The 26,784-nt window shown below is 47.3% G+C and overlaps 1 protein-coding gene across 1 annotated transcript in view; it reads left to right on the forward strand.

Moving 5' to 3' along the window:
* LOC124722571 overlaps positions 1–26,784 on the forward strand; it is a 262,057-nt gene that overhangs the window by 169,012 nt on the left and 66,261 nt on the right. Inside the window, exons 5-6 of the mRNA XM_047247710.1 lie at positions 7,720–10,125; positions 21,930–22,124. Coding sequence (XP_047103666.1) covers positions 7,720–10,125; positions 21,930–22,124 — 2,601 coding nt within the window. The remainder of the gene's footprint in view (positions 1–7,719; positions 10,126–21,929; positions 22,125–26,784) is intronic.

Below are 26,784 nucleotides of genomic sequence, written 5' to 3' on the forward strand. Positions count from 1 at the left end.
TTCTTTCCTGTGTTACCAGGGATTTTTCCGTGATGGGAGGACTCAAACGGGCTGCACTAAGCCTGGTGGAGTCAATTGAGGAGCTATGTGATTGAGAAGTAACGGCTCCGGGACACGGAAACGGACAAGAGCTGGAAGAGCGGTGTGCGGACACCACACCCCTCCATGCAGTATTCAGTGACGCCATTGGCTGAGTATGACACAGCGGTCGGTGGGTACCGAGAGGGCAGCCAAGGTCTGTGGGCAGAGTTTACGTTTACGTGCCACTCAGTTGTGAAGTGCTAGACAGAGGGTGCTTGCCATAGTATCAGTTATTGGGGCTTCTTCTCTTCCCATTCACATATCTAGTGTTGGGAAAAATGGTTGCTTATACTCCCTTTATGTGCGCTGTAATTAGCCCAATCTCTTCTTGAGGAAATATAATCCTGTTCTCAGCTACTCAGACTGAAGTCTCGTCTTCTGATTGATTGTCAGCGTCGTCTAATCGTGAATATCTCCCATGTCTTCTCCGTGAACGTCTATAGAATACAAATCTACACCCATGCTCCGTGGAGCGTACCCTGCGCATTGGTAATCGAGGTGCATGTTGAAGGAGTCTCTTGACTCGTCTTTGAACAAAACGCTGTGGTAAACAATGTTAGTGAACTATGTTGACATATATGTCTCCATTCCACAAACCCCACCTGTGGGAGTTTGCGTAGGTAATACACACGCCCAGGAAGAGCACAGCAATGAGTAGCGTAATTCCGAAACAGGACCTAAGGCTGTTGGATCCGTTCTGTTTTAAGAATCTGTTGTGTTTCCCATGAGGACAGGCAGTTATAAATCTGAAATACATGCAGAAGCAATTTTATGTGGAGGTTGCCGCTAAAAAGTGAGGCATTTATTTTGCCAACATTTCATAGTTTTATCTCAGAGTGGAATTTTTGCACTTTTGGGTCCAGCTATAGTTAGCATCCCCCAGATCCCTAAGTGCTGAGGCTTCACGCAGTCAATCAAAGTGTCCTGAAGAGTTAACTTCGCACTTGTTTGACGTCCACAGCTAAACTCAACAAATCTGACTTCATTGCCATTACTTTTGGATCTTGCCGATTAATGTTTTGGAGCTTCTGTAGGACAAGTTTGATGCTTTCTCAGTGGGTGTTGATTGATTTTCTTTTTAGATTACTTTAAGCTTTATTCTCTGTCACTATGTCCATTAATGCCGCAGGTTTGTATGAAATTCTGCAAAACTTTGAGCCTTGTGACACCTTCAGATACCTAGGCGACGTATTTTCAATACTAGTTCGCCGTTTTCCAAGTTACTTAGCTACAGTTCGTGTTATTACTGTAATTGTCTTGTCAAACGGTCAGCAGCCATAAAACTATTAACAAGTACGAGTATTACAAAAAAATGCAAATTTATTTTGTTTTTATTGGTCTGATGAATCTAAAAAAACATGTCCTAGACGTGCATATGAAAATATTTGCACATCTTCGTGAATCACCATATATCTGCAGTGACTAGTAAAGACCTTCGAGGTCTGATGAAGATCGTTTAAACACATTAATCCACAATTATATACGTCAGTAAACTTGAAAACTGGCAAGTGTGATTAACTGTGATCATTCCACTATGCGGGATGTTTGCACGCACTGAGGAAGGTTTATTAAAACACCTGCTTTACGCGTAGAAGAAATACTTTAAGCAAATGGTTCAAATGGCTCTAAGCACTATGGGACTTAACATCTGAGGTCATCAGTCCAACACTATAATCCAAAGAGGTAATAAAGCAGCCACTGAGTGTACCATAACTGTGATGAAATGTGTTTAGGTAAAGACAAACATATAACTATGTTTGCTAGAATGTGATCATATTTTATGCAAGCATGGTCACAGAGTTTAACAATCCAGGATGATGTAATTGCCAGACAATTGTCGCCTAAGTGTACTCTTGATTCATTTGTTAGCTTTAACACTTTGCTGCATATATCTTCTGGGAAAAAAAGCTGAATCAAGAAAAAAAAACATTACAGTTCTTGACGAGAGGTGTCATCCTTCCCATTATACGGCTTTCTACTACTGTCGCAGAACACGTTTGCAGTGGTTCGACTAACCTTCAATTTTTCAATTAAATTTAAAGTGAATTGCAAGTAATATACTTACCAAAACGCATTTCAATAATCTGTGAAACAAGAGGATACTTTGGTTTACAAATAATAACTGTTACACAGAAAAAAATTACACAAAGTACGGCATCGCTTCAAGCATGAGCGTTCTTGAATATCACCTGCGTATCACCCACATTTCCTTTGCGTTCGTGGGCAGATGTTATTACGGTAACTTTTCAACGAGAAGCTCTCTCAGTTCTTTGAACGAAAATGGTTTTATGTTCTAGAACTACACTCCTGGAAATTGAAATAAGAACACCGTGAATTCATTGTCCCAGGAAGGGGAAACTTTATTGACACATTCCTGGGGTCAGATACATCACATGATCACACTGACAGAACCACAGGCACGTAGACACAGGCAACAGAGCATGTACAATGTCGGCACTAGTACAGTGTATATCCACCTTTCGCAGCAATGCAGGCTGCTATTCTCCCATGGAGACGATCGTAGAGATGCTGGATGTAGTCCTGTGGAACGGCTTGCCATGCCATTTCCACCTGGCGCCTCAGTTGGACCAGCGTTCGTGCTGGACGTGCAGACCGAGTGAGACGACGCTTCATCCAGTCCCAAACATGCTCAATGGGGGACAGATCCGGAGATCTTGCTGGCCAGGGTAGTTGACTTACACCTTCTAGAGCACGTTGGGTGGCATGGGATACATGCGGACGTGCATTGTCCTGTTGGAACAGCAAGTTCCCTTGCCGGTCTAGGAATGGTAGAACGATGGGTTCGATGACGGTTTGGATGTACCGTGCACTATTCAGTGTCCCCTCGACGATCACCAGTGGTGTACGGCCAGTGTAGGAGATCTCTCCCCACACCATGATGCCGGGTGTTGGCCCTGTGTGCCTCGGTCGTATGCAGTCCTGATTGTGGCGCTCACCTGCACGGCGCCAAACACGCATACGACCATCATTGGCACCAAGGCAGAAGCGACTCTCATCGCTGAAGACGACACGTCTCCATTCGTCCCTCCATTCACGCCTGTCGCGACACCACTGGAGGCGGGCTGCACGATGTTGGGGCGTGAGCGGAAGACGGCCTAACGGTGTGCGGGACCGTAGCCCAGCTTCATGGAGACGGTTGCGAATGGTCCTCGCCGATACCCCAGGAGCAACAGTGTCCCTAATTTGCTGGGAAGTGGCGGTGCGGTCCCCTACGGCACTGCGTAGGATCCTACGGTCTTGGCGTGCATCCGTGCGTCGCTGCGGTCCAGTCCCAGGTCGACGGGCACGTGCACCTTCCGCCGACCACTGGCGACAACATCGATGTACTGTGGAGACCTCACGCCCCACGTGTTGAGCAATTCGGCAGTACGTCCACCCGGCCTCCCACATGCCCACTATACGCCCTCGCTCAAAGTCCGTCAACTGCACATACGGTTCACGTCCACGCTGTCGCGGCATGCTACCAGTGTTAAAGACTGCGATGGAGCTCCGTATGCCACGGCAAACTGGCTGACACTGACGGCGGCGGTGCACAAATGCTGCGCAGCTAGCGCCATTCGACGGCCAACACCGCGGTTCCTGGTGTGTCCGCTGTGCCGTGCGTGTGATCATTGCTTGTACAGCCCTCTCGCAGTGTCCGGAGCAAGTATGGTGGGTCTGACACACCGGTGTCAATGTGTTCTTTTTTCCATTTCCAGGAGTGTATTTTATTCTTTTACTTTTGGAAACATGATAGTTTTGGTATCATTCCATTATCGAGTATCATGCCCAGAATGACAATTACATAAAATAGCTTTGTGATTTGGCCAATGTTGCCCTTGAAGAACGCATAACATTACCTAGAAATCGTCGTTGGTTGATCCTGAAACTAAGTGACGGACTTCATTAAGAATTTCACATCGTTTTAGGGGAGAATTTGGAAAAACGAAATTTAGCTTAGAGCTGAACGTTTCGTCCACAGCAGTATCATTAAAGAAAGGAAGGAAAGAAGAGTGAATAGAAAAATTTCCGCTACCAGTCACAATAAAAGGTTCTTTATTTGTCACACGACCGGTTTCGGGCTTGTGTCCTTCCTAAGGTGTTTATACATTCGTGTACATGTCTATATTGCTAGAGATCACTGTATAAATGGAAAAAAATTGTTTGCTGGTGGCTGAACAGATAGAAGTGGGACAATTGTAAGTGGCAAGGCAGCATTAGTCGAACCTTTTTTGTATTTATACAGTGATCTCCAGCAATATAAACATGTACGTGAATGTATAAACACCTAAGGATGGGCATAAGCCCGAAACCGGTCCTGTGAAAAATAAATAACCTTTTATTGTGACTAGTAGCGGAAATTTTTTTACACCCCCTAAAGGAACAGTCATGGAGTACAACAGCATCCACTATGGATAAAATTCAAAGAAGAGTGACGTTTAACGACCTAGGGATTTGAATCGCGCTTTTCCTGAATTCAGCCAACGACCTTGCCGCAGTGGAAACACCAGATCCCACCAGTGCACCGAAGTTAAGCACCGTCGGGCTAGGGTAGCACTTGGATGGGTGCCCGTCTATATCCTCATCAATAACGCATATCGTCTGAGAATGACGCGCTGGGTCGGTCGGTACCGTTTGGCGCCCCAAGGCCTGTTCGGACGGAGTTTGTCCTGAATTCGACCCCAGTGCGACACCTCCTGAAAGTTTCTGATTAATTGATTGTGTGATACTGAGCATTACATTCATCTCTATGTTCTTACGATTCTTTCATATGTTGCTCTTCATCGTTTTATTTTATGAACTTATCTCTCATTCCATGCTTCTTTGTATTTCGCGTTTAATCGTTTTTCTTAAATCCCTCAGAATGTTTTGCCCACTTGTAGTCTTGCCTCTATCAGTCATTTGTAGAGAAAATGTAGCCACATGCAACTCTGGGAGGGCAAGCGCCTGCAATCCAGGCAACCGCCATGGATCTCCCAAGTGTTTGAAACTGTTCGCTCTCCAAGTCGTCCTAATTTGTCCTGCGCATTTGATACCGAATTTAGTGGTAACGCTTCGATTGTGCAGTCACAGTACGAAAAAAATTTGGAAAAGAAATTTTTATGGTCTTGGAGACAAACCTAGATTCTTGTAGATTTAGCCAACTGTGACTCTCCTGTGTTGGATAGTATACTCTTGCAACAAAAGTTCCTTTCAGCCCACTGGACAACACAGACAGTTTGCGTGAGCTATGAGACAACGACTGGCAGCGACTGACAGCTATTACAACACTGTTACACTGAGGTGACAAAGTCACGCCGTAGCCATATGCACATACACTACTGGCCATTAAAATTGCTACACCAAGAAGAAATGCAGATGATAAACGGGTATTCACTGGACAAATATATTATACTAGAACTGACATGTGATTACCTCCTTACACGAGGCATCACAACAACGTTTCACCAGGCAACGCCGGAAACCTTGTATGAATGCTCTGAAAAGCTAATCATTTGCATATCACAGCATCTTCTTCCTGTCGGTTAAATTTCGCGTCTGTAGCACGTCATCTTCGTGGTGTAGCAATTGTAACGGCCAGTAGTGTATGTATCTCTGCGTGCTCGTCATCAACTAGGTCGTGAACGACACGGACCATTTCATCCTGTATAGTTACTGCTGACGGGAAATGGTGTCTTTATGCTAACGGGAGGAAAAGAACGGAATGATTGAACCCAAACAAAGCAGCAACTCCCCGTACAAAGACCTGCGCGCTGGTGGAACAGCGATGATGTGGTGTATTACGAATTGCTTCCCCGAGGTGTACCCATTACCGCTGACATTTATTGTCAACAACGGAAACGTCTTGCAGGCGACATCCAAGAATTTTCACCTTTTCCACTCTCTTTCGAACAACCTTCAAGGATTTTCGTTTGCGGATGAAAATGCGCTGAGAACAAGGCTCGACGAGTTCTTCGCCTCAAAACCACGTGATTTCCACAGTCACGGTATCGAAAAGTCACCCCAGCGTCGGCAGACTGTTTTAAATAGTGAAGGAGAATATATTACACTACTGGCCATTAAAATTGCTACACCAAGTAGAAATGCAGATGATAAACGGGTATTCATTGGACAAATAAATTATAGTAGAATTGACATGTGATTACATTTTCACGCAATTTGGGTGCATAGATCCTGAGAAATCAGTACCCAGAACAACCACCTCTGGCCGTAATAACGGCCTTGATACCCCTGGGCATTGAGTCAAACAGAGATTGGATGGCGTGTACAGGGACAGCTGCCCATGCAGCTTCAACACGATACCACAGTTCATCAAGAGTAGTGACTGGCGTATTGTGAGGAGCCAGTTGCTCGGCCACCATTGACCAGATGTTTTCAATTGGTGAGAGATCTGGAATATGTGCTGGCCAAGGCAGCAGTCGAACATTTTCTGTATCCAGAAAGGCCCGTAAGGATCTGCAACATCCGGTCGTGCATCATCCTGCTGAAATGTAGGGTTTCGCAGGGATCGAATGAAGGTTAGAGCCACGGGTCGTAACACATCTGAAATGTAACGTCCACTGTTCAAAGTGCCGTCAATGCGAACAAAAAGTGATCGAGACGTGTAACCAATGGCACCCTGTCTGTGATGCAGCGTCAAGGGTAACTGCAGCCATGGTCTCCGAGCTGATAGTCTATGCTGCTGCAAACGTCGTCGAACTGTTCGTGCAGATGGTTGTTGTCTTGCAAACGTCCCCATTTGTTGACTCAGGGATCGAGACGTGGCTGCACGATCCGTTACAGCCATGCAGATAAGATGCCTGTCACCTCGACTGCTAGTGATACAAGGCCGTTGGGATCCAGCACGGCGTTCCGTATTACCCTCCTGAACCCACCGATTCCATATTCTGCTAACAGTCACTGGGTCTCGACCAACGCGAGCAGCAATGTCGCGATACGATACACTGCAATCGTGATAGGCTACAATCCGACCTTTGTCAAAGTCGTAAGGTCGGATTGTAGCCTATCACGATTGCAGTGTATCGTATCGCGACATTGCTGCTCGCGTTGGTCGAGGTCGGATTGTAGCCTATCACGATTGCAGTGTATCGTATCGCGACATTGCTGCTCGCGTTGGTCGAGACCCAGTGACTGTTAGCAGAATATGGAATCGGTGGGTTCAGGAGGGTAATACGGAACGCCGTGCTGGATCCCAACGGCCTTGTATCACGTGATGGTACACATTTCTCCTCCTTACACGAGGCATCTCAACAACGTTTCACCAGGCAACGCCGGTTAGCTGCTGTTTGTGTATGAGAAAGCGGTTGGAAACTTTCCTCATGTCAGCACGTTGTAGGTGTCACCACCGGAGCCAACCTTGTGTGAATGTTCCAAAAAGCTAATCATTTGCATATCACAGCATCTTCTTCCTGTCGGTTAACTTTCGCGTCTGTAGCATGTCATCTTCGTGGTGTAGCAATTTTTATGACCAGTAGTGTATTTATGACTAAAGTCACTGTTATGTGTATCTGTTGTGTTTATGAAACGTATAGAAAAACGCTAAGAACTTATGCACCAACGTACGACATATATTACTCGTTTATTTTTTAACGTATTTGTATGTAGTAGGGAAGTACAACACGTGTCAACTTTGTACAGGAAGCGAGTGGAGTACCGGCCGCTCAGGCAGCAGTCGGAGTACCACCTTGCCGTACAACAATAGCCCTCATTCCGAAGGCAACCTCGAGATCCTGGACAGCGCTGGCCGTACGTCCACTTCGGGAACTGAGGCCAACAGTAGAGTTCCCGAGCTGTCAACTGTCATCAACTGCAAGCCGTGCTGCCCAGGAGCATCGCCCGTCAGCGTATCGTGTCCCAGCAGCCGAGCCTCGGTGGGCTGCCAGAGTGGTGAGCCGTCGACAACAGTGAGCAGCAGTTTTCGTACTGCGATTGATGTTAATGCCGTAGACCAGCCTCGGAACTGTTGCGCCGAGATCGACGTAACACCATCCTCAGCAACTGCAGCACTGCCTGCGTCGCACAACGGGGACACCTTTCTGGCAGAGTGTGTCCGCTTTCTCGAACGCGCAGATAAAGGCATGGAGCCCTTGACCCCCACCAGTGGCTGCTCGACGTCCAATCCCAGGAGCAAGTCGTCCAGCAGCAACGGCGGCTATCTACAGTTCCTAGATCGCCCAGCTACGCCCTCCTCGAGCAGCAGCGCCAGTGTAAAGACGATCACGGACGTTCAGAGAGCACGCGATACGTTTTCAGCGTGCTCAAAACCAGACTCGAGGGTGTGTGCCCTGGTGAGGGGCAGAGACTCAGTGGATCCGTGTGCAGCGTTCAACAGTTTTACCGGTGGATCGGGATGTGTTTCGAGAGCGGACAAGGCCATCAGTGCCAACGTGTTGCCGGAGGTGGGTGGGGGATGCGATGTGATTGCGGGTAGTAGCTACTGCGAGGGAGAGAGGGCGCAAGTTTGCGTTGCGCGCTACTCCGCCTTGCCACGCTCCGTCTCCATGTTGGTTAATGTATCCTCTGCGGAGTGTAGCAGCAGCAGTGACGAGGAGGACTCGGAAAGCGGGCTGAGCCTGGTGGACAGCCTCGAAGACACGCAGCTGAAGGCGTTCTTCGTGCCAGTCGGTGGGTCCGGCCCACGGCCCGCCACGGAGAGAGCGCTGGCTCTCAGCCTGCCTCGCAGCCTACACCGGAAGCTCTCCGAGCGCCGCCGACTGCTCATAGAGAGGCAGCGTCGCTGCAGAGAGCAGCACAAGCTGTCCGCTCCAGTTACCGAAAAGCGGGACGCGAGGCCGGCGTCAAAACTCAACGCGAGTCCGCACTTGCACAAAAAACCGACGCTCAGTCTTCCAGATATCAACCAGCCCAGGCGTGCCTGCAGGAGACTCAGTCCAATAGTGTACAACGAATCTGCCAAGAAGGCAGAAAGTAACCACACCGAAGCCAACTGGAAAAGTACTTCTATTGCACCACTTCCTCAGGACCGGCAACCCACGACGGACGAAGATAGCCCCAAAAAAATGGGTGTCTCTTCAGAAATACAGACCCAAGAGAAACGCCACAATTGTGCCACAACGTTTCTACCTCCACCTAGACATCGCGTAGACACAAAGACTTCCCAGAGAGATAGTGCCAAAGTAATTCGTAGACACTCGTGCATCAATAACATGTCGGCATCGCCGAGACCTAAACTAAGGACCTCTAGGCGTACTTCTGATAGTATACAGAAAATGAAAAGGGCCAATAATGAAACCGCGAAGCCCATATCCGCAGATGGAAGAGATACAGCAGTTGTGGTTCCGCCTACAAAAACTGAAACGCCAATATTAGATACTCTTGAGCCACTTGAGCCACTCGAGCCAAATGTCACCGAGGAAGAGAATGTGCCTTTACTTATTCCAGATAACAGTTACAATGAAAAAGACGAGAAAATTGAAATGCCTTTGGAGTCAGCAGACGTTGCTAGCCATTGCAAGCCAGAAACGAATTCTGTAAACGGAACAGACAAATTTCGGAATTTAGCCCCGGCTGAAGACACACGTAATCGAACAAATTGCCCCAAGCCCTTGTTAAAATCAGTAATTCCCACGAAACCTTTGTTAAAATCAGCTGTTCCCGTTAAGAAATGGACGAGCACAATGTACGGAAAGAAAGTGCCCGACAGTGAGGCGATCGTGCGGCCAAATTCTCGCAAACCGTCCCGGTTGCCCGTTAGGAAGCTTTCGAGGCTACTCCCACCAGCTCCTTCGCCGTGCTCCAACAATTTGCTGTCCAGCACGTACTGCCACAGGTTCGAAGTAATTCCAGAAGAGAGAAGCGCTTCTCTCGACTCGTCGAACGAAGACACGGTCCGCAGCGTGGCAGACAGGTCGAGGCAATCGTCACTCTGCAACAAACTCACCAAGAAGGAGCTGGACAACATAGAATCTTACAAGGGGAAAGAGGCTCTCTCCAACGAGAACGACCTGCTTTCCATTTCTAAGGGATGGATCAATTTCTACCTTCTGAAAGAGAATCGATTGGAAGACACGCCGCTAGATGAACGTAAGTACTTCGCTACTTTTCAGTTAAACTTCTCAAAAAGCATAAACATAATGTTGTATATTACCTATCTATAAGCTGTATGGGAACCACCAAGAATATCTGATACTAAAGTACCATGGCAAGATACACAGGTGCACAATATCTATCCAGTCCACGGCCAATTATTTTTTAAAACCTAAGCCACAGTTCTTATACATGCACCTGTTCGGAGCTAACTGTTTCAACTTTCTCCTTGAGATATGACACCACTGATTCTTTATCTAGTTTTCTGAACACGTAAGCTTTTCTACCAGATTTAGTTGCCACGCGTACGTTAGTAATCATAGTTGCTACAACTACCTCATGGACAGTAATATCAGTTTCATTTTGGACAGCTTTTCTACCAGATTTAGTTGCCACGCGTACGTTAGTAATCATAGTTGCTACAACTACCTCATGGACAGTAATATCAGTTTCATTTTGGACAGCTTCAAAGGGGTCAGGTCCATTTGTTGTCATTAGATTCAATATATTTCCATCATGAGTGGCCTTTCGATCGACCTGTTTCAGATATTTTTCAGAGAAGGCATTTATTATTGTTGTTCAGTATGTCTTGTCACGCCCACAACTTGTATAATTGTAATTATTCCAGTTGATTGTTGGATGATTAGTCTCCTCCGATGACGAGAATGTGATTGGGGAACATACGTCATAGCGAACTTAGGTTTTCTCTAAAGCTTTTGATTACATATGAAGATAATTGAGGTAGTCGACAAAGAGATTCAATTATAATTTTATGTCCACGCTTGGTACTGAGTATTACCCAAACAGTCTTGCAAGCAGCTTAAATTTCTATCTCAGAGGGTTTCAGTTTTTTGTCTGCTGCGATCAATACAGCACCTACATTTCCCATTAGCCTATACTTTTGATATGAATCTAAATTTCCCCCAAAAACCTCACTGGTATCGATTTCGGATTTTAACCATATTTCTATACCTAGGACTATGTGAGCTGCATTGATTCCTTGGGACATTTCAAGTTCCGACACCTTCTTGCGAATAGGCCTGCAGTTGATATCTAGGGTATTAATACTCTCGCCTGTGGCGGACTTTTCTGCGGATCTTACGCTAGTACTGAAAAGTTCCTTTCGTCCGTGCCTCAGGGTTTACGTGGCGTCGCGCGAAGTCTGACTCGTGGACGCGACAAGAATCGACGTCCTTTAGGTGATATGCAGAGCGCAAAACAAATTACGCGACTCACTGCACCGAAGACTTAATTGGAAACGTTTATTGGCGGACCCAGATTAATTCTACATCTACATCCATACTCCGGACGCCACCTGACGGTGTGTGGTGGAGGGTACTTTGAGTACCTCTATCGGTTCTCCCTTCTGTTCCAGTCTCGTATTGTTCGTGGAAAGAAAGATTTTCGGTATGCCTCTGTGTGGCCTCTAATCTCTCTGATTTTATCCTCATGGAGCAATATACTGCTTGACTCCTCGGTGAAGGTATGTTCTCGAAACTTCAACAAAAGCCCGTACCGAGCTACTGAGCGTCTCTCCTGCAGAGTCTACCACTTGTGTTTATCTATCATCTCCGTAACGCTTTCGCAATTACTAAATGATCCTGTAACGAAGCGCGCTGCTCTCCGTTGAATCTTCTCTATCTTTTCTGTCAACCCTATCTGGCACGGATCCCACACTGGTGAGCAATATTCAAGCAGTGTGCGAACAAGTGTAATGTAACATACTTCCTTTGTTTTCGGATTGCATTTCCTTAGGATTCTTCCAATGAATCTCAGTCTGGCATCTGCTTTACCGACGATCAACTTTATATGATCATTCCATTTTAAATCACTCCTAATGCCCACTCCCAGATAATTTATGGAATTAACTGCTTCCAGTTGTTGACCTGCTATATTGTAGCTAAATGATAAAGGCTCTTTCTTTTTATGTATTCGCAGGACATTACACTTGTCTACATTGAGATTCAATTGCCATTCCCTGCACCATGCGTCAATTCGTTGCAGGTCCTCCTGCATTTCAGTACAATTTTCCATTGTTACAACCTCTCGATATACTACAGCATCATCCGCAAAAAGCCTCAGTGAACTTCCGATGTTATCCACAAGGTCATTTATGTACACTGTGAATAGCAACGGTCCTACGATACTCCCCTGCGGCACACCCGAAATCACTCTTACTTCGGAAGACTTCTCTCCATTAAGAATGACATGCTGCGTTCTGTTATCTAGGAACTCTTCAATTCAATCACACAATTGATCTGATAGTCCATATGCTCTTACTTTGTTCATTAAACGACTGTGGGGAACTGTACCGAACGCCTTGCGGAAGTCAAGAAACACGGCATCTACCTGGGAACCCGTGTATATGGCCCTCTGAGTCTCGTGGACGAATAGCTAGAACTGGGTTTCACACGATCGTCTCTTTCGAAACCCATGCTGATTCCTACAGAGTAGATTTCTAGTCTCCAGAAAAGTCATTATACTCGAACACAATACGTGCTCCAAAATTCTACAACTGATCGGTGTTAGAGATATAGGTCTATAGTTATGCACATCTGTTCGACGTCCCTTCTTGAAAACGGGGATGACCTGTGCCCTTTCCCAATCCTTTGGAACGCTACGCTCTTCTAGAGACCTACGGTACACCGCTGCAAGAAGGGGGGATGGGGGGGGGGGGCAAGTTCCTTCGCGTGCTCTGTGTAAAATCGAACTGGTATCCCATCAGGTCCAGCGGCCTTTCCTCTGTTGAGCGATTGTAATTGTTTTTCTATCTCTCTGTCATCTATTGCGATATCTAAACTGCTCTGCTGCACTATCAGTCACTCCAAATAGTGGCCGCCAGCCTCGCTTTAACACGTGAGACAAGGTTAAGCTCCTCACTATTTCAATACCACACCTCGAGCGCTGTATCAGTCCAACTACTTTCAGAGGGAATCCGAAGTCTGACCAGTAGACTGGAATATACCACTAACATTTCATACGCTACCTCCAACTGGCCATTAGCAGATCTCACTGATATTCACCAGAACAGAAAAACAGGAATTCAGTTTCAAGTAAATGGGAAAAGAATTACACGAAATCATGACTCTCGAATTGGCATGGAAATAAATGAAATTTGTTGACATGAATGCACCATAGCTAAATTCGTCACTTTCATCCAACGCTTCCTCCGGCTAGCTAATCTATTCCTAGTCAGCTCCGATCGTCACTCATTTAGGAGGATTAGGAAAAGTCCAGTCCATTTTCAGGCCCAAAAGAAACCCTTTCTCCCTGCAACCGGAAAGTGACTTAGTCGACTAAATTGCAGACATGCAGACAGACGCCAGATCTAGAAGTGAGGGATCATAGTTTGTTACTGGCCCTGACAAGCTTCCCGCTCCCCCTTTCACACACACACGAAGCTAATATAATTTGTCGACGCCTTAACGTTTAATATTCCACAGATGCTTATGATTTTAATAGTATAACAATATAAAATATTTAAATATAATAATTTGAATAACATTCCTTAAAAAATTTAAGTTTACGTGTGTCACCAACACCGACTGAAAGGAAGGCCTCGGCGATTGTTGGTGACGTCACGTCAGCTAGGCACGGCGAACGCCAGGTCTGTTGCAGGCATACTCATAATGGTGGTGTCTCCCTCTCTGACACAGGAAAATGTGAAACTATTGGCGTAGTTGACCAACACACATTGTTCTGAGAGATTTCTGCAATCAATTAATTGCGCAATTCATTACACTTCTTAACAAGTAGTGTACTCCTGAACTTAAATTTCCCCCTGTTTTAAGGATTGACATACAAAAACAACTTCATGGTCCAGCAGCAACAGAATTCGTGCTTCTTTACCTTATTTGTAAATCTGAGGAAGTTAAGTTTGTACTGGGTTGCTTTTACAAGAAACTGTGAACATATTGGTGCTCTTCTTTAGGTATCTTGGTTGACTATGGGGTGAGGACCACCGAATGTTAATGAAATATCTTGCGATTGTACACGCTGGGGGAGGGAGTGGGGGACTGAAGAAGAGGCAAAAGAGAGATACTTGTTTTATCACATAAATTTTTTATCTTATAAAGTTTCTCCTTTCAGTTGCAAGAGAGGAATTTTTATCTTTTCTAATGTGCATGTTTAAAAAATCAAAATATCCGCCCGGGTTCCCGGGTTCGATTCCCGGCGGGGTCAGGGATTTTCTCTACCTCGTGATGGCTGGGTGTTGTGTGCTGTCCTTAGGTTAGTTAGGTTTAAGTAGTTCTAAGTTCTAGGGGACTTATGACCACAGCAGTTGAGTCCCATAGTGCTCAGAGCCATTTTTTTTTTCAAAATATCCACGGGTATGCTGCCGGTCTATAGTGTCCAACGGGCACAATATTTCGGCGATCATACATGTCGCCATCATCAGGTGAACTGACGGACTGAGCTCCTGTGAACGTGCCGGCACGGAGATCCGTACGCTATGGCTGCTCAGAGGGAACTGGGTTCGGTCGCGGCGGCGGCTGATTTAAATACCCTCCGCCCGCGGCGCGCTCCTTCCGCCGTCCGCGCCCCGCGCCACGGTCGCGCGGTGGAACAGATTGCGACGGCGTCTGAGATGACGTCGGTGTGATGGCTCTGTCCGCCGTGGTCGTCACAACTATACGTTTGCTCGATTTACTCTTGATTAACCCGATCGCTGGTTCCCAAGCCTTGCTAAGATTATAGCCACAGTCACGGTTTATGAGGTCGTCATTGGTGCGAATTTCGATGGCCTCTCTAACAACGCTGTACCAGAATCCTCGTGCGGTCATACTCCATGGCGTGATTTTCCGACGAACAATGTTCAGCGACCGCCGACTTGCTCGGATACATCAGTCGAGTGTGCCTCTGGTGTTCACGGCATCGATCCTCGACGGTACGCATCGTCTGACCAATATACGACTTGCCACATTGACACGGAATCTGGTACACGCCGGCCTTCCTCAAACCCAGGTCATCTTTGGCGCTCCCCACCAGTGCACGAGTTTTATTTGGAGGACAAAACACAGTTCCGACCCGGTGTTTCTTCAGAATGCGGGCGATTTTCCCCGAGAGTGCGCCTGTGTATGGAATAAATGCAGTGCCTACCTCCTCCCTCGTGACTTCATCCATCTCAACAGGTTGTGCTGCAGTGGTTGGGCGGAGAGCACGTTGAATCTGCCACTCTGAGTACCCATTTTTTCGAAATACAGTTCTCAGATGTTCCAATTCCTGGGGTAGACTTTCTGCGTCAGAGATAGTGCGCGCCCTATGTACTAGAGAAACTCAAGAATCACATGTTTAAAAAAGTTTAAGCTCAGCAGTATTTTCGATGTATGAAGCTATTTTGTTTCCTGTTTAGAATTCCTTTCGTTGAAAACGACTGTAATCTAATGACTGGCAACAGTTGGACATTTGCACATGTAAATTAGTTCACATTTCCAGTGACGATGTCAAACGAAAATAAATAAAAGAAACGAGTTAATTGTAAGGGGGTTGGGGTAAGTTTCTATAGCAAAACGGATCAAGTAAATATAGTTACTTGAATGTAAAATTTCCGAAGCTTGCAATGGGGCAAAGCATCTTCTCATATTGATCTACGTTTGTTTCGACAGGATTCAGCAATACAGAACTATGATCTTCATTTGTAGCTTTACGATAGTAAGAAAATCTTTCATCTAAATAAAACTGCAGAATCCAAAACAATAGCAAACATTTTGTCCAAAAATAGAGATTTATAGTGATAAGCACGCCTAGGCGTTTCTGCCTGCAACAGACCTGGCGTTCGCCGTGCCTAGCTGACGTGACGTCACCAGCAAGCGCCGAGGCCTTCCTTTGAGTCGGTGTTGGTGTCACACGATTGATTCAAGAGCTTTAATAGCAAAAAACTCTCATAACTTTTGCAACGTTTTAATTTACACGACGTAACATCGAAATGTGCACTCAGCATTATCAGCACTTCACTTAGCACTAAGACTGAGAACACAGGTCTGCAGACGAAGACTATGCGACTTGTAAATTATGAGGTTATGAGGAATGCTGTATCTTCCACACATATTCGGGAAGCTCAGACTGTGTTATTCTTTGTTGGTGGACGGTCTCTACATTTCTGTCTTGACTTGTTGAGCATCGTGCTTGTAATCTTCCTTGTCATTTTCGAGGGTCACGGATTTTATGTTGCTTCATTATTTTCTAGAAGCTGCTTGAAAATTTGGAAATTGGTATATCTAAAAATATGGTTATTCTGGCAAGCTATTGTTTGGTGGGGAGGATCATGACGACCTCGAACCTCCTCATTCCCTACCTAGCCTCTGTACCTCACTCCTAATCCATTTAAGTAGACCCTACAGCTCTCTAGTTTAAGCAACCCAACTGACTCAGAACCAGCCGACCACCATCAGCTACGGGGACATTGCTGCAGATAGTGAGCTTGGATGAAATTCTGTGATCAAGGCTGGTCTTCTCAAACTTCTCTGCCATTTGTTGGAGTGATCCATGTATGATTTTGGAGCCCAAACAACAGTCATCGTTTGACCCAAGGTGCATCACAATCCGCAACTGGTTGCCCCCTTTTCCCTCAATGGCTGCTGGAACAATCTCTTCAACATGTTGAATGTACTCTCTAGACAGTGCACAAGGGGATTCTTCCAATCACTTGCTGCCATTATCCTAAGGAGGAACATTATTCGCCGTACATTTGAGCCGCTGACAATTAATACACCCCTACTCTTCTGCGTTTGGCTCCCCTTGACGTTGGACATCGCAGGTTTCCCAACAGATGAAGTATGTCTCACTTGCTCAGTTTCAATTTATTTGCACGATAGCACCTATGACGTCACTCACAGTTTAGTGGACGAATGTTCATACATTCTGTAATTCCTGTAGAGGAATCAGTTTCCACAGGAGGGGATAGTGTCTGTAATACCTGTCGTATCCGTGGTACATGTCTCTCTGTAGCCCTCCCAACACTCTTATTTGCAGTGACAGCAATCAGGACGATTTCCAAGCGCTTACGAGCAGGAACTAACTCATCCCATGCCCGAGAACATCTTTTATAGTGCAGCTGCATTGTGACTGTATAATGTTGTATAGAACAGTAAACAAGTATCGTTGAACAGAGCTTGCTGATGCCCTGTTAATTTATGGATCTGTTGTGGTATATGTAGTATGTGTCCCCTTTAAGAACTGAAATGATTAACTCCCAGCACAGAGATTTCTGTTATGACATCGGAAAAAAACTTAGAATCTCACTGACCGCAGTAGAATGGTCTTCAGTAATGAGCCCGGCTTCAAACTGAACTCCGATCCCTGCGAAAACGTGTCTGGAGACACCCCGGACAGTGGTAGGGTACCAACGTGACTGTCGCACGCCAATGGGCCGATAACCACGAGTGATAGTCCGGGATGCCAATTCTTTTCGCAGCAGGACTGCTTTCTTCGTCATCAGCGGCACCCTTCCAGCACAGCGGCACGTCGACGATATTCTACGTCCCGATTTGTTGCCTCTCATGGTAAGCCATCTTAGGCTTACATTTCAGCAAGATAATGTCCGCCCACACACGGTGAGAGTTTCTACGATTGTTGTCGTGCTTGCCAAACCCTACAGCACTAACACCACTTGTAATTCGCGAAGTCACTCTTAGTCAGCTGATGTCTCTTTTGTTATTTAGATCCTTTTCGAGTGTTAAGGGCTTGTGGATTAATGATGCACCCCGTAGGGATTCTGTTTGATGGAGCAAATTGAAGTTACCTGTTTACTGTTATTAAGCAGATTACTGTTTTTCTATACACTCTTCGTTACAGTTTCAGTTCTATTTATTATTTATGTTTGTACTGTGCTTTGATAGTGCTTATCTCATGCGTGACACACAACTGTTCATTGAGTGTAAACTGGAGAAAGGGAAGAAAGATAAGGGTTTAAAGCTCCGTCGTAGACAAGGTCATCAGAGACGGAGCCCAAGCTCCGATTGACGAAGGAAACTGGCCGCGCCATTTCAATGGAACCATCGCGGTATTCGCCTTAGGCCGTTTACGACAGTCACGGAAAACTTAAATGTGGATGGCCAGACCGGGATTCGAACCACTGCCGTGCCGAATGCGAGCAGAGTGGCTTACCACGACGCTACCTCACTCGATCCCCAAATTGAAATTTTGTCTTCTAGTGTTTGTGTTCACTGAGTCCTCCTATTAATCAGTTCACTAGTGATGAATCTGGTTATTTCTTAAGAGACAACTCCTAAATTAATCCTAATGGAACGGTCAAATTCGATGTCTTCATGCTAAATATTTGTGTCTGTCGACGTTCATCAGGCGTATATCTTTTTGGATTCTCATTGTAACAGAACAGGGCGCAAGAATAAAGACAAAAACAGTAACTCAAGGGCAACGTGGCGTCATGTTAAGCTTTTCAGGAATGCTATTACGTATTGTTTCATTGGAAAAACAGCGAAATTCCCTGTCAGCTGAGGTGCGACGCTTATGCAGAACACAAGTTTGGCTAGCCCCTGCCGTAATACACTACTGGTCATTAAAACTGCTACACCACGAAGATGACGTGCTACAGACGCGAAATTTAACCGACAGGAAGAAGATGCTGTGATATGTAAATGATTAGCTTTTCAGAGCATTCACACAAGGTTGGCGCCAGTGGCGACACCTACAACGTGCTGACTTGAGAAAAGTTGCCAACCGATTTCTCATACACAAACAGCAGTTGACCGGCGTTGCCTGGTGAAACGTTGTTGTGATGCCTCGTGTAAGGAGGAGAAATGCGTACCATCAGGTTTCCGACTTTGATAAAGGTCGGATTGTAGCCTATCGCGATTGCGGTTGATCGTATCGCGACATTGCTGCTCGCGTTGGTCGAGATCCAATGACTGTTAGCAGAATATGGAATTGGTGGGTTCAGGAGGGTAATACGGAACGCCGTGCTGGATTCCAACGGCCTCGTATCTCTAGCAGTCGAGATGACAGGCATCTTATCCGCATGGCTGTAACGGATCGTGCAGCCACGTCTCGATCCCTGAGTCAACAGATGGGGACGTTTGCAAGACAACAACCATCTGCACGAACAGTTCGACGACATTTGCAGCAGCATGGACTATCTGCTCAGAGACCATGGCTGCGGTTACCCTTGACGCTGCATCACAGACAGGAGCGCCTGCGATGGTGTACTCAACGACGAACTTGGGTGCACGAATGGCAAAACGTCATTTTTTCGGATGAATCCAGGTTCTGTTTACAGCATCATGATGGTCGCATCCGTGTTTGGCGTCATCGAGGTGAACGCATATTAGAAGCGTGTATTCGTCATCGTCATACTGGCGTATCACCCGGCGTGATGGTATGGGGTGCCATTGGTTACACGTCTCGGTCAACTCTTGTTCTCATTGACGGCACTTTGAACAGTGGACGTTACATTTCAGTGTGTTACGACCCGTGGCTCTACACTTCATTCGATCCCTGCGAAACCCTACATTTCAGCAGGATAATGCACGACCGCATGTTGCAGGTCCTGTACGGGCATTTCTGGATACAGAAAATGTTCGACTGCTGGCCTGGCCAACACATTCTCCAGATCTCTCACCAATTGAAAACGTCTGGTCAATGGTGGCCGAGCAACTGGCTCGTCACAATACGCCAGTCACTACTCTTGATGAACTGTGGTATCGTGTTGAAGCTGCATGCGCAGCTGTACCTGTACAAGCCATCCAAGCTATGTTTGACTCAATGCCCAGGCGTATCAAGGCCGTTATTACGGCCAGAGGTGGTTGTTCTGTGTTCTGATTTCTCAGGATCTATGCATCCAAACTGCGTTTAAATGTAATCACATGTCAGTTCTAGTATAATATATTTGTCCAATGAATACCCGTTTATCATATGCATTTCTTCTTGGTGTAGCAATTTTAATGGCCAGTAGTGTATGATCATATTTATGGTACATCAGTGCCATCATGGTTATGTATCATTTGATACCCATTTCCAGACAAAGAGAACCTCTAGAGTTTTCCATACTTTAAGGTCTTCGACTATAGGCATCCACGATGTTATCGCTTGTTTTCTAATTTCATCTATCCACCTTCCTAGGCCGTTATCTAGGTCTTTCGGAATCTAGTAAAGACCCTGCACGAAACGTTAGCGGCTAAGCTAAGCCTGATTATGCAGCATGTTTAAATACGTTTTTGTATGTAATATTTACTCCTCCTTCATTACTTACTTTTCGATAAAAGAAATTTAATTTTTATTATTTTAGGATTAAGTTCTTGTGTTATTTTTTAACTAGATAATAAATTTTTTTAGTTTAGTTTAACGCAAATATACACTCCTGGAAATGGAAAAAAGAACACATTGACACCGGTGTGTCAGACCCACCATACTTGCTCCGGACACTGCGAGAGGGCTGTACAAGCAATGATCACACGCACGGCACAGCGGACACACCAGGAACCGCGGTGTTGGCCGTCGAATGGCGCTAGCTGCGCAGCATTTGTGCACCGCCGCCGTCAGTGTCAGCCAGTTTGCCGTGGCATACGGAGCTCCATCGCAGTCTTTAACACTGGTAGCATGCCGCGACAGCGTGGACGTGAACCGTATGTGCAGTTGACGGACTTTGAGCGAGGGCGTATAGTGGGCATGCGGGAGGCCGGGTGGACGTACCGCCGAATTGCTCAACACGTGGGGCGTGAGGTCTCCACAGTACATCGATGTTGTCGCGAGTGGTCGGCGGAAGGTGCACGTGCCCGTCGACCTGGGACCGGACCGCAGCGACGCACGGATGCACGCCAAGACCGTAGGATCCTACGCAGTGTCGTAGGGGACCGCACCGCCACTTCCCAGCAAATTAGGGACACTGTTGCTCCTGGGGTATCGGCGAGGACCATTCGCAACCGTCTCCATGAAGCTGGGCTACGGTCCCGCACACCGTTAGGCCGTCTTCCGCTCACGCCCCAACATCGTGCAGCCCGCCTCCAGTGGTGTCGCGACAGGCGTGAATGGAGGGACGAATGGAGACGTGTCGTCTTCAGCGATGAGAGTCGCTTCTGCCTTGGAGCCAATGATGGTCGTATGCGTGTTTTGCGCCGTGCAGGTGAGCGCCACAATCAGGACTGCATACGACCGAGGCACACAGGGCCAACACCCGGCATCATGGTGTGGGGAGCGATCTCCTACACTGGCCGTACACCACTGGTGATCGTCGAGGGGACACTGAATAGTGCACGGTACATCCAAACCGTCATCGAACCCATCGTTCTACCATTCCTAGACCGGCAAGGGAACTTGCTGTTCCAACAGGACAATGCACGTCCGCATGTATCCCGTGCCACCCAACGTGCTCTAGAAGGTGTAAGTCAACTACCCTGGCCAGCAAGATCTCCGGATCTGTCCCCCATTGAGCATGTTTGGGACTGGATGAAGCGTCGTCTCACGCGGTCTGCACGTCCAGCACGAACGCTGGTCCAACTGAGGCGCCAGGTGGAAATGGCATGGCAAGCCGTTCCACAGGACTACATCCAGCATCTCTACGATCGTCTCCATGGGAGAATAGCAGCCTGGATTGCTGCGAAAGGTGGATATACACTGTACTAGTGCCGACATTGTGCATGCTCTGTTGCCTGTGTCTATGTGCCTGTGGTTCTGTCAGTGTGATCATGTGATGTATCTGACCCCAGGAATGTGTCAATAAAGTTTCCCCTTCCTGGGACAATGAATTCACGGTGTTCTTATTTCAATTTCCAGGAGTGTATATAACTGTGAAAGTGTGGTTGGATATTGTTGATCAGTCTACTGATGGTTACGTTTGCGTCTTGCAGGAGGCGGGCGACAGCTGACGGCCCCCGCCCCCGCCCCCACACCCGCCGTGGAGTCGTCGCCAGCGTACAGCAGCGACTCGCCGCCGTCGCCCCCGCCGCCGCCGCCGGCCCGCCGCCGCCCCCGCCCCCGGCAGCAGCCCGCCCCTCTGCCGCGACCCGCCTCTCCTGCCTCTCCGGCGTGCGCAGCTGCCACAGGTTGGGCATGTTCTCGCCTCCCGCCGCCCTCTTCTGCTGTAACGAGCCACTCAAACGTCCGATCACACGCAACCGTATCGCTGGTAACACGAACATAGGAAGTGAAAGCGTCGGCATTCAAAATAGCTTCGGGTCCTCTCGGAACTTGGATAAATACACTGCGGTGGCAAAAGTCACGGGATACATCCTAAAATCGTGACGGACCTCCTTCTGGCCAGAGTAGTGCTGCAATTCAACATGACATCGACTCAACAAGTCGTTGGGATTCCCCTGCAGAAATATTGAGACATGCTGCCTCTGTGGTAGCGAAACTGGTGCCGGTTCAGGGTTTTGTGCACGAACTGACCTTTTGAAAATGTTCCATAAATGATTGATGGAGTTTATTTCGGCGATATGGATAGCAAATCATTCTCGCGAAACTGACAGCATTGTTCTTCAAACCAATCGTGAAAAATTGTCACCCAGTGACGTGGCGCATTTTCATCAATAAAAATGTCATGTTTAGGAACATGATACCCGTGCATGGCTGAAAATGGTCCCCAAGTAGCCGAACATAACCATTTCTAGTAAATGATCAGTTAAATTTGAGCGGAAGACCAAGTCCATTTCATGTAAACACAGTCCACATCATTATGGAGTCAAAAAAATGGTTGAAATGGCTCTGAGCGCTTTGGGACTTAACTGCAGTGGTCATCAGTCCCCTAGAACTTAGAACTACTTAAACCTAACTAACATAATGACATCACACACATCCATGCCCGAGGCAGGATTCGAATCTGCGACCGTAGCGGTCGCGCGGTTCCAGACTGTAGCGCCTAGAACCGCTCGGCCACTCCGGCCGGCACTATGGAGTCACCACCAGCTTGTACAGTATTTTGTTGACTGCTTGGGTCCATGGCTTCATGGCGTTTGAGCCACACTCGTACCCTACCATCAGCTCTTACCAACTGAAATCGGGACGCATCCGACCCGGCCACAGTTTTCCAGTCGTCAGGGGTCCAACTAATACGGTCACGAGCGTAGGAAAGCCGCTGCGCGCGATGTCGTGCTATCAGCAAAGGCACTCGCATTGGTCGTCTGCTGCCGTAGCCCATCAACGCCAAATTTCGTCGCACTGTCTTAACGGATACGCTCGTCGTACGTTCCACATTGATTTCTGCAGTTAATTCAAGCAGTGTTGCTTGTCTCACAACTCTACACAGACGCCGCTGCTCTCGGTCGTTAAATGAAGGCCCTCGGCTACAGCGTTGTCCGTCGTGAGAGATAATGCCTGAAATATGCTATTCTCGGCACACTCTCGACCCTGTGGATCTCGAAATATTGAATTCCTTAACGATTTCCGAAATGAAATGTCACTGGATATTTTTTCTTCTTTTGGTCCATACTGCCACTTCCCAAAATATGGTAAGCAAAGAGCTTGCAGTAGAAGAGATTTGTTTCACAGTAATGAAGATGAAAAATTGCTCGTGTCTCTTAAGGTATGCTCTTTTGACCCTATGTTTACTGAGACTTTTTGCTTCTAGTATCGTGTACTTTCAACTGTGTGCGTTTATGCCATTAATTATGATTCACCCTGAATGTGAGAACGCGACAGATTCTTGACATTATTAAAGTGCGGATTCACTGGTATTGTTGGAACTCCTATGGAAATCAATAATTACGAGTAGAAGGTTAATGGACAAGGGACCCTGCACTGCGGCGTGTGATAGTTGGAAATTTGAGTCGGTCAGGTACTGTGTCCGAAAGGCCGAAATGGTTAATGAGCGGTAAATTCAGATTCGAGTCCCGAGCCAGCACAAATTTTCAGTTTCGGCATTGCTTTATCACAGTGCCCTGTGCTGCTGGAAGTCAGAAGTTTCCCACTCATCCTTTCCCTTTCTTTTCCCATCCTCTATTTCATATAAAAATAAGTGCATTCTTTGTCATAATGAGGAAACGGTGCGATTTATCTGACGTCCAAAAGGGCATGGTCACTGGTTTTCGGGTCAAGGGTAGAAGCATTTCCGAAACGGCTAAGTTTGTAAACTGTTCGCGTGCCTCCGTTGTTGAAGTATACCGTGCGTCCCAAAATGGCGCTGTCCGAAACCGGTGCCAAGGCGAATATTGTGCCCCTTGGGCAAGATGAGAGGGGTGAACGACGGCTGCAGAAGTGTGTACCGGCAAATGGACGTGCAACTGTTGAGCAGCTGACCACCCAGATGAACCAAGGGGCTGCCAACAATGTCTCTTCAACGACCGCTCAGCGAACGTTGTTGTGTATGGGCCTCCGCAGCCGGCTCTTGGTTCGTGCGCTCACTGCTGCTCAACTGCAACGAGGATTGGAATTTGCACCCCCCACACCGCAACTGGACGTCCACTGGATGGCAATAGGTGGCCTTTTCAGCCGAATCACATTTTATGCTTCATCGGACAGATGGGCTTTGGCGTCTACGGCGTGAAACGTCTGAAAGCAAACACCCTGCAACAGTCGCCAAAAGGGTCCAGGCCAGAGGAGGGAGTATTATGGTCTGTGGTATGTTTCCGTGGAATTCTCTGGGCGATCTCATCATTATGGGAGGCACTGTGGATCAAAATAAGTACGCATCCATCCTACCGAGCGAGGTGGCGCAGAGGTAGCACACTGGACTCGCATTCGGGAGGACGACGGTTCAATCCCGTCTCCAGCCATCCTGATTTAGGTTTTCCGTGATTTCCCTAAATCGTTTCAGGCAAATGCCGGGATGGTTCCTATGAAAGGGCACGGCCGATTTCCTTCCCAATCCTTCCCTAACCCGAGCTTGCGCTCCGTCTCTAATGACCTCGTTGTCGACGGGACGTTAAACACTAACCTAACCTAAGCATCCATCCTTGGGGAGCATGTCCACCCCTACATGCAGTTTGTTTCTCGGCATGATGGCATCTACAACATGTCACACAGCTCACAGTGTACGTGGCGTGAGCACCAGGAACAGTTTACCCTCACTCTCCTCACCGCCAAACTCCCTGTATCAAAATCCAATCGAGAATCTTTGGGACAACCTTGAGCGGGCTGTTCGTGCCATAGATCCTCAACCGAAAAAACTAGCGCAGCTGGCTGCGGCACTGAAGTCGGCATGGCTCCACATCCCCGTCTGCAGCTATCAGAAACTCATTGACTCTCTTACTGCAAGTCTCGTAGTGGTCCGCGCTGCAAAAGCTGATTATTCAATCTTTTGACAGGTGGTTCAAATGGCTCTAAGCACTATGGGACTTAACATCTGAGGTCACCAGTCCCCTAGACTTAAAACTACTTAAACCTTACTAATCTATGGACATCACACACATCCATGCCCGAGGCAGGATTCGAACCTGCGACCGTAGCAGTCGCGCGGTTCCGGACTGAAGCGCCTAGAACCTCTAGCCCACTAGGCCAGCTTGACAGGGTCACATTGATTTAACTGGACAGTGTATACGTAGAACAACACAGCACTGACTGCCTAACATGTATGCGTGATTCAGACGAAATCACTGAACAAGAATGCTCCCTCCACTCTCCAATACACACACACACGCGCGCGAGCGCGCGCACACACACACACACACACACACACACACACACACACTAAAACAATCGTTAGTGCACCGTTGCTTCGTTTATTCTAGTTTGGCTGCTGTGGCTGAGCGGTTCTAGGCGCTTCAGTCCGGAACCGCGCTAGAAGAAAGGATGGGGCCCCTCCACGCCCACACCAACGTGGGGACCAAACCAAAAGTTCTACTGTCACCTCCGTATAACATGTTAGTCTTTGAATCAGGAGTCACAGGATGCAGGCTGTGATGTTTCCATGCGTCTGGGTAAGATTACTCATTTACATGGTCCATCAGGACGAAAGCGATCGTAGGGTAACGGTTGTAAGGGCAGAGGAAAAAAAGCGCCAGGGCAAGCGCCAAGGGAACAAAACGTCTGCGACGGTAGGACGGGTAGTAAGGGCAGTAGCGGCTTGCTAGCTGCGACAGTGCATGCAAGGTGTGGTTGTGTTAGTGCGAGGTATCGTGCATCGTTACCTTTGTCATTGCGGAAGCTCGTTGTAGGGCTTGCTGCAGTTGCTGCGTCCCTGTAACAGTTCAAGGTTGTCATACATTAGTGGGCGATCGGTCATAGATCAGCTCACATTGTAGGGGGGTGTGTGTGGCTGGTTTGCGAGCTGTGTACAGTACGGTTTCCCTGCGATTGTCTGTTTTTCGGCGGGTCGAGCATCTGGGGTTACCAGTAGTAGCTGTGTTGCAGGGGCTCGCCAGTACTGTCGTGTTAGCGTGCTATGGACCATAGATGTTTAGTTTCTTGCCAATAGTGTATTTGGTCTACTATGTTTCCATCTATGGTTGTGGTCGTAGTTACCCAGAGAAACGATAAACGGGTTACGCGAGTGTCTCGTGTTATTGTACAGTCGTGTAGAGAGTTTTTGGAATACCTGCAAGATGGTAAGTAGCCGATACTCCCGGTGAAGGTCCGCGGTACGTGTGTAGCGCGGAGCGTCACTTATGATTCTGAGTACTTTGTTCTGTATGTGCTGCAGACGGCGCAGGCGTGTGGGCGTACGTCATCAGGGGTCGAATAAGTGTCATGTACATCGATCTAAACACCCTCCTATTCAGTGTGCTACACCTGTTAAGCATAGGGTAGAGTTGTTTGAGCCTCGCGTTT

The sequence above is a fragment of the Schistocerca piceifrons genome, chromosome X (assembly GCF_021461385.2).
Source record: "Schistocerca piceifrons isolate TAMUIC-IGC-003096 chromosome X, iqSchPice1.1, whole genome shotgun sequence".
NCBI classification, from domain to species: Eukaryota; Metazoa; Arthropoda; class Insecta; order Orthoptera; family Acrididae; genus Schistocerca; species Schistocerca piceifrons.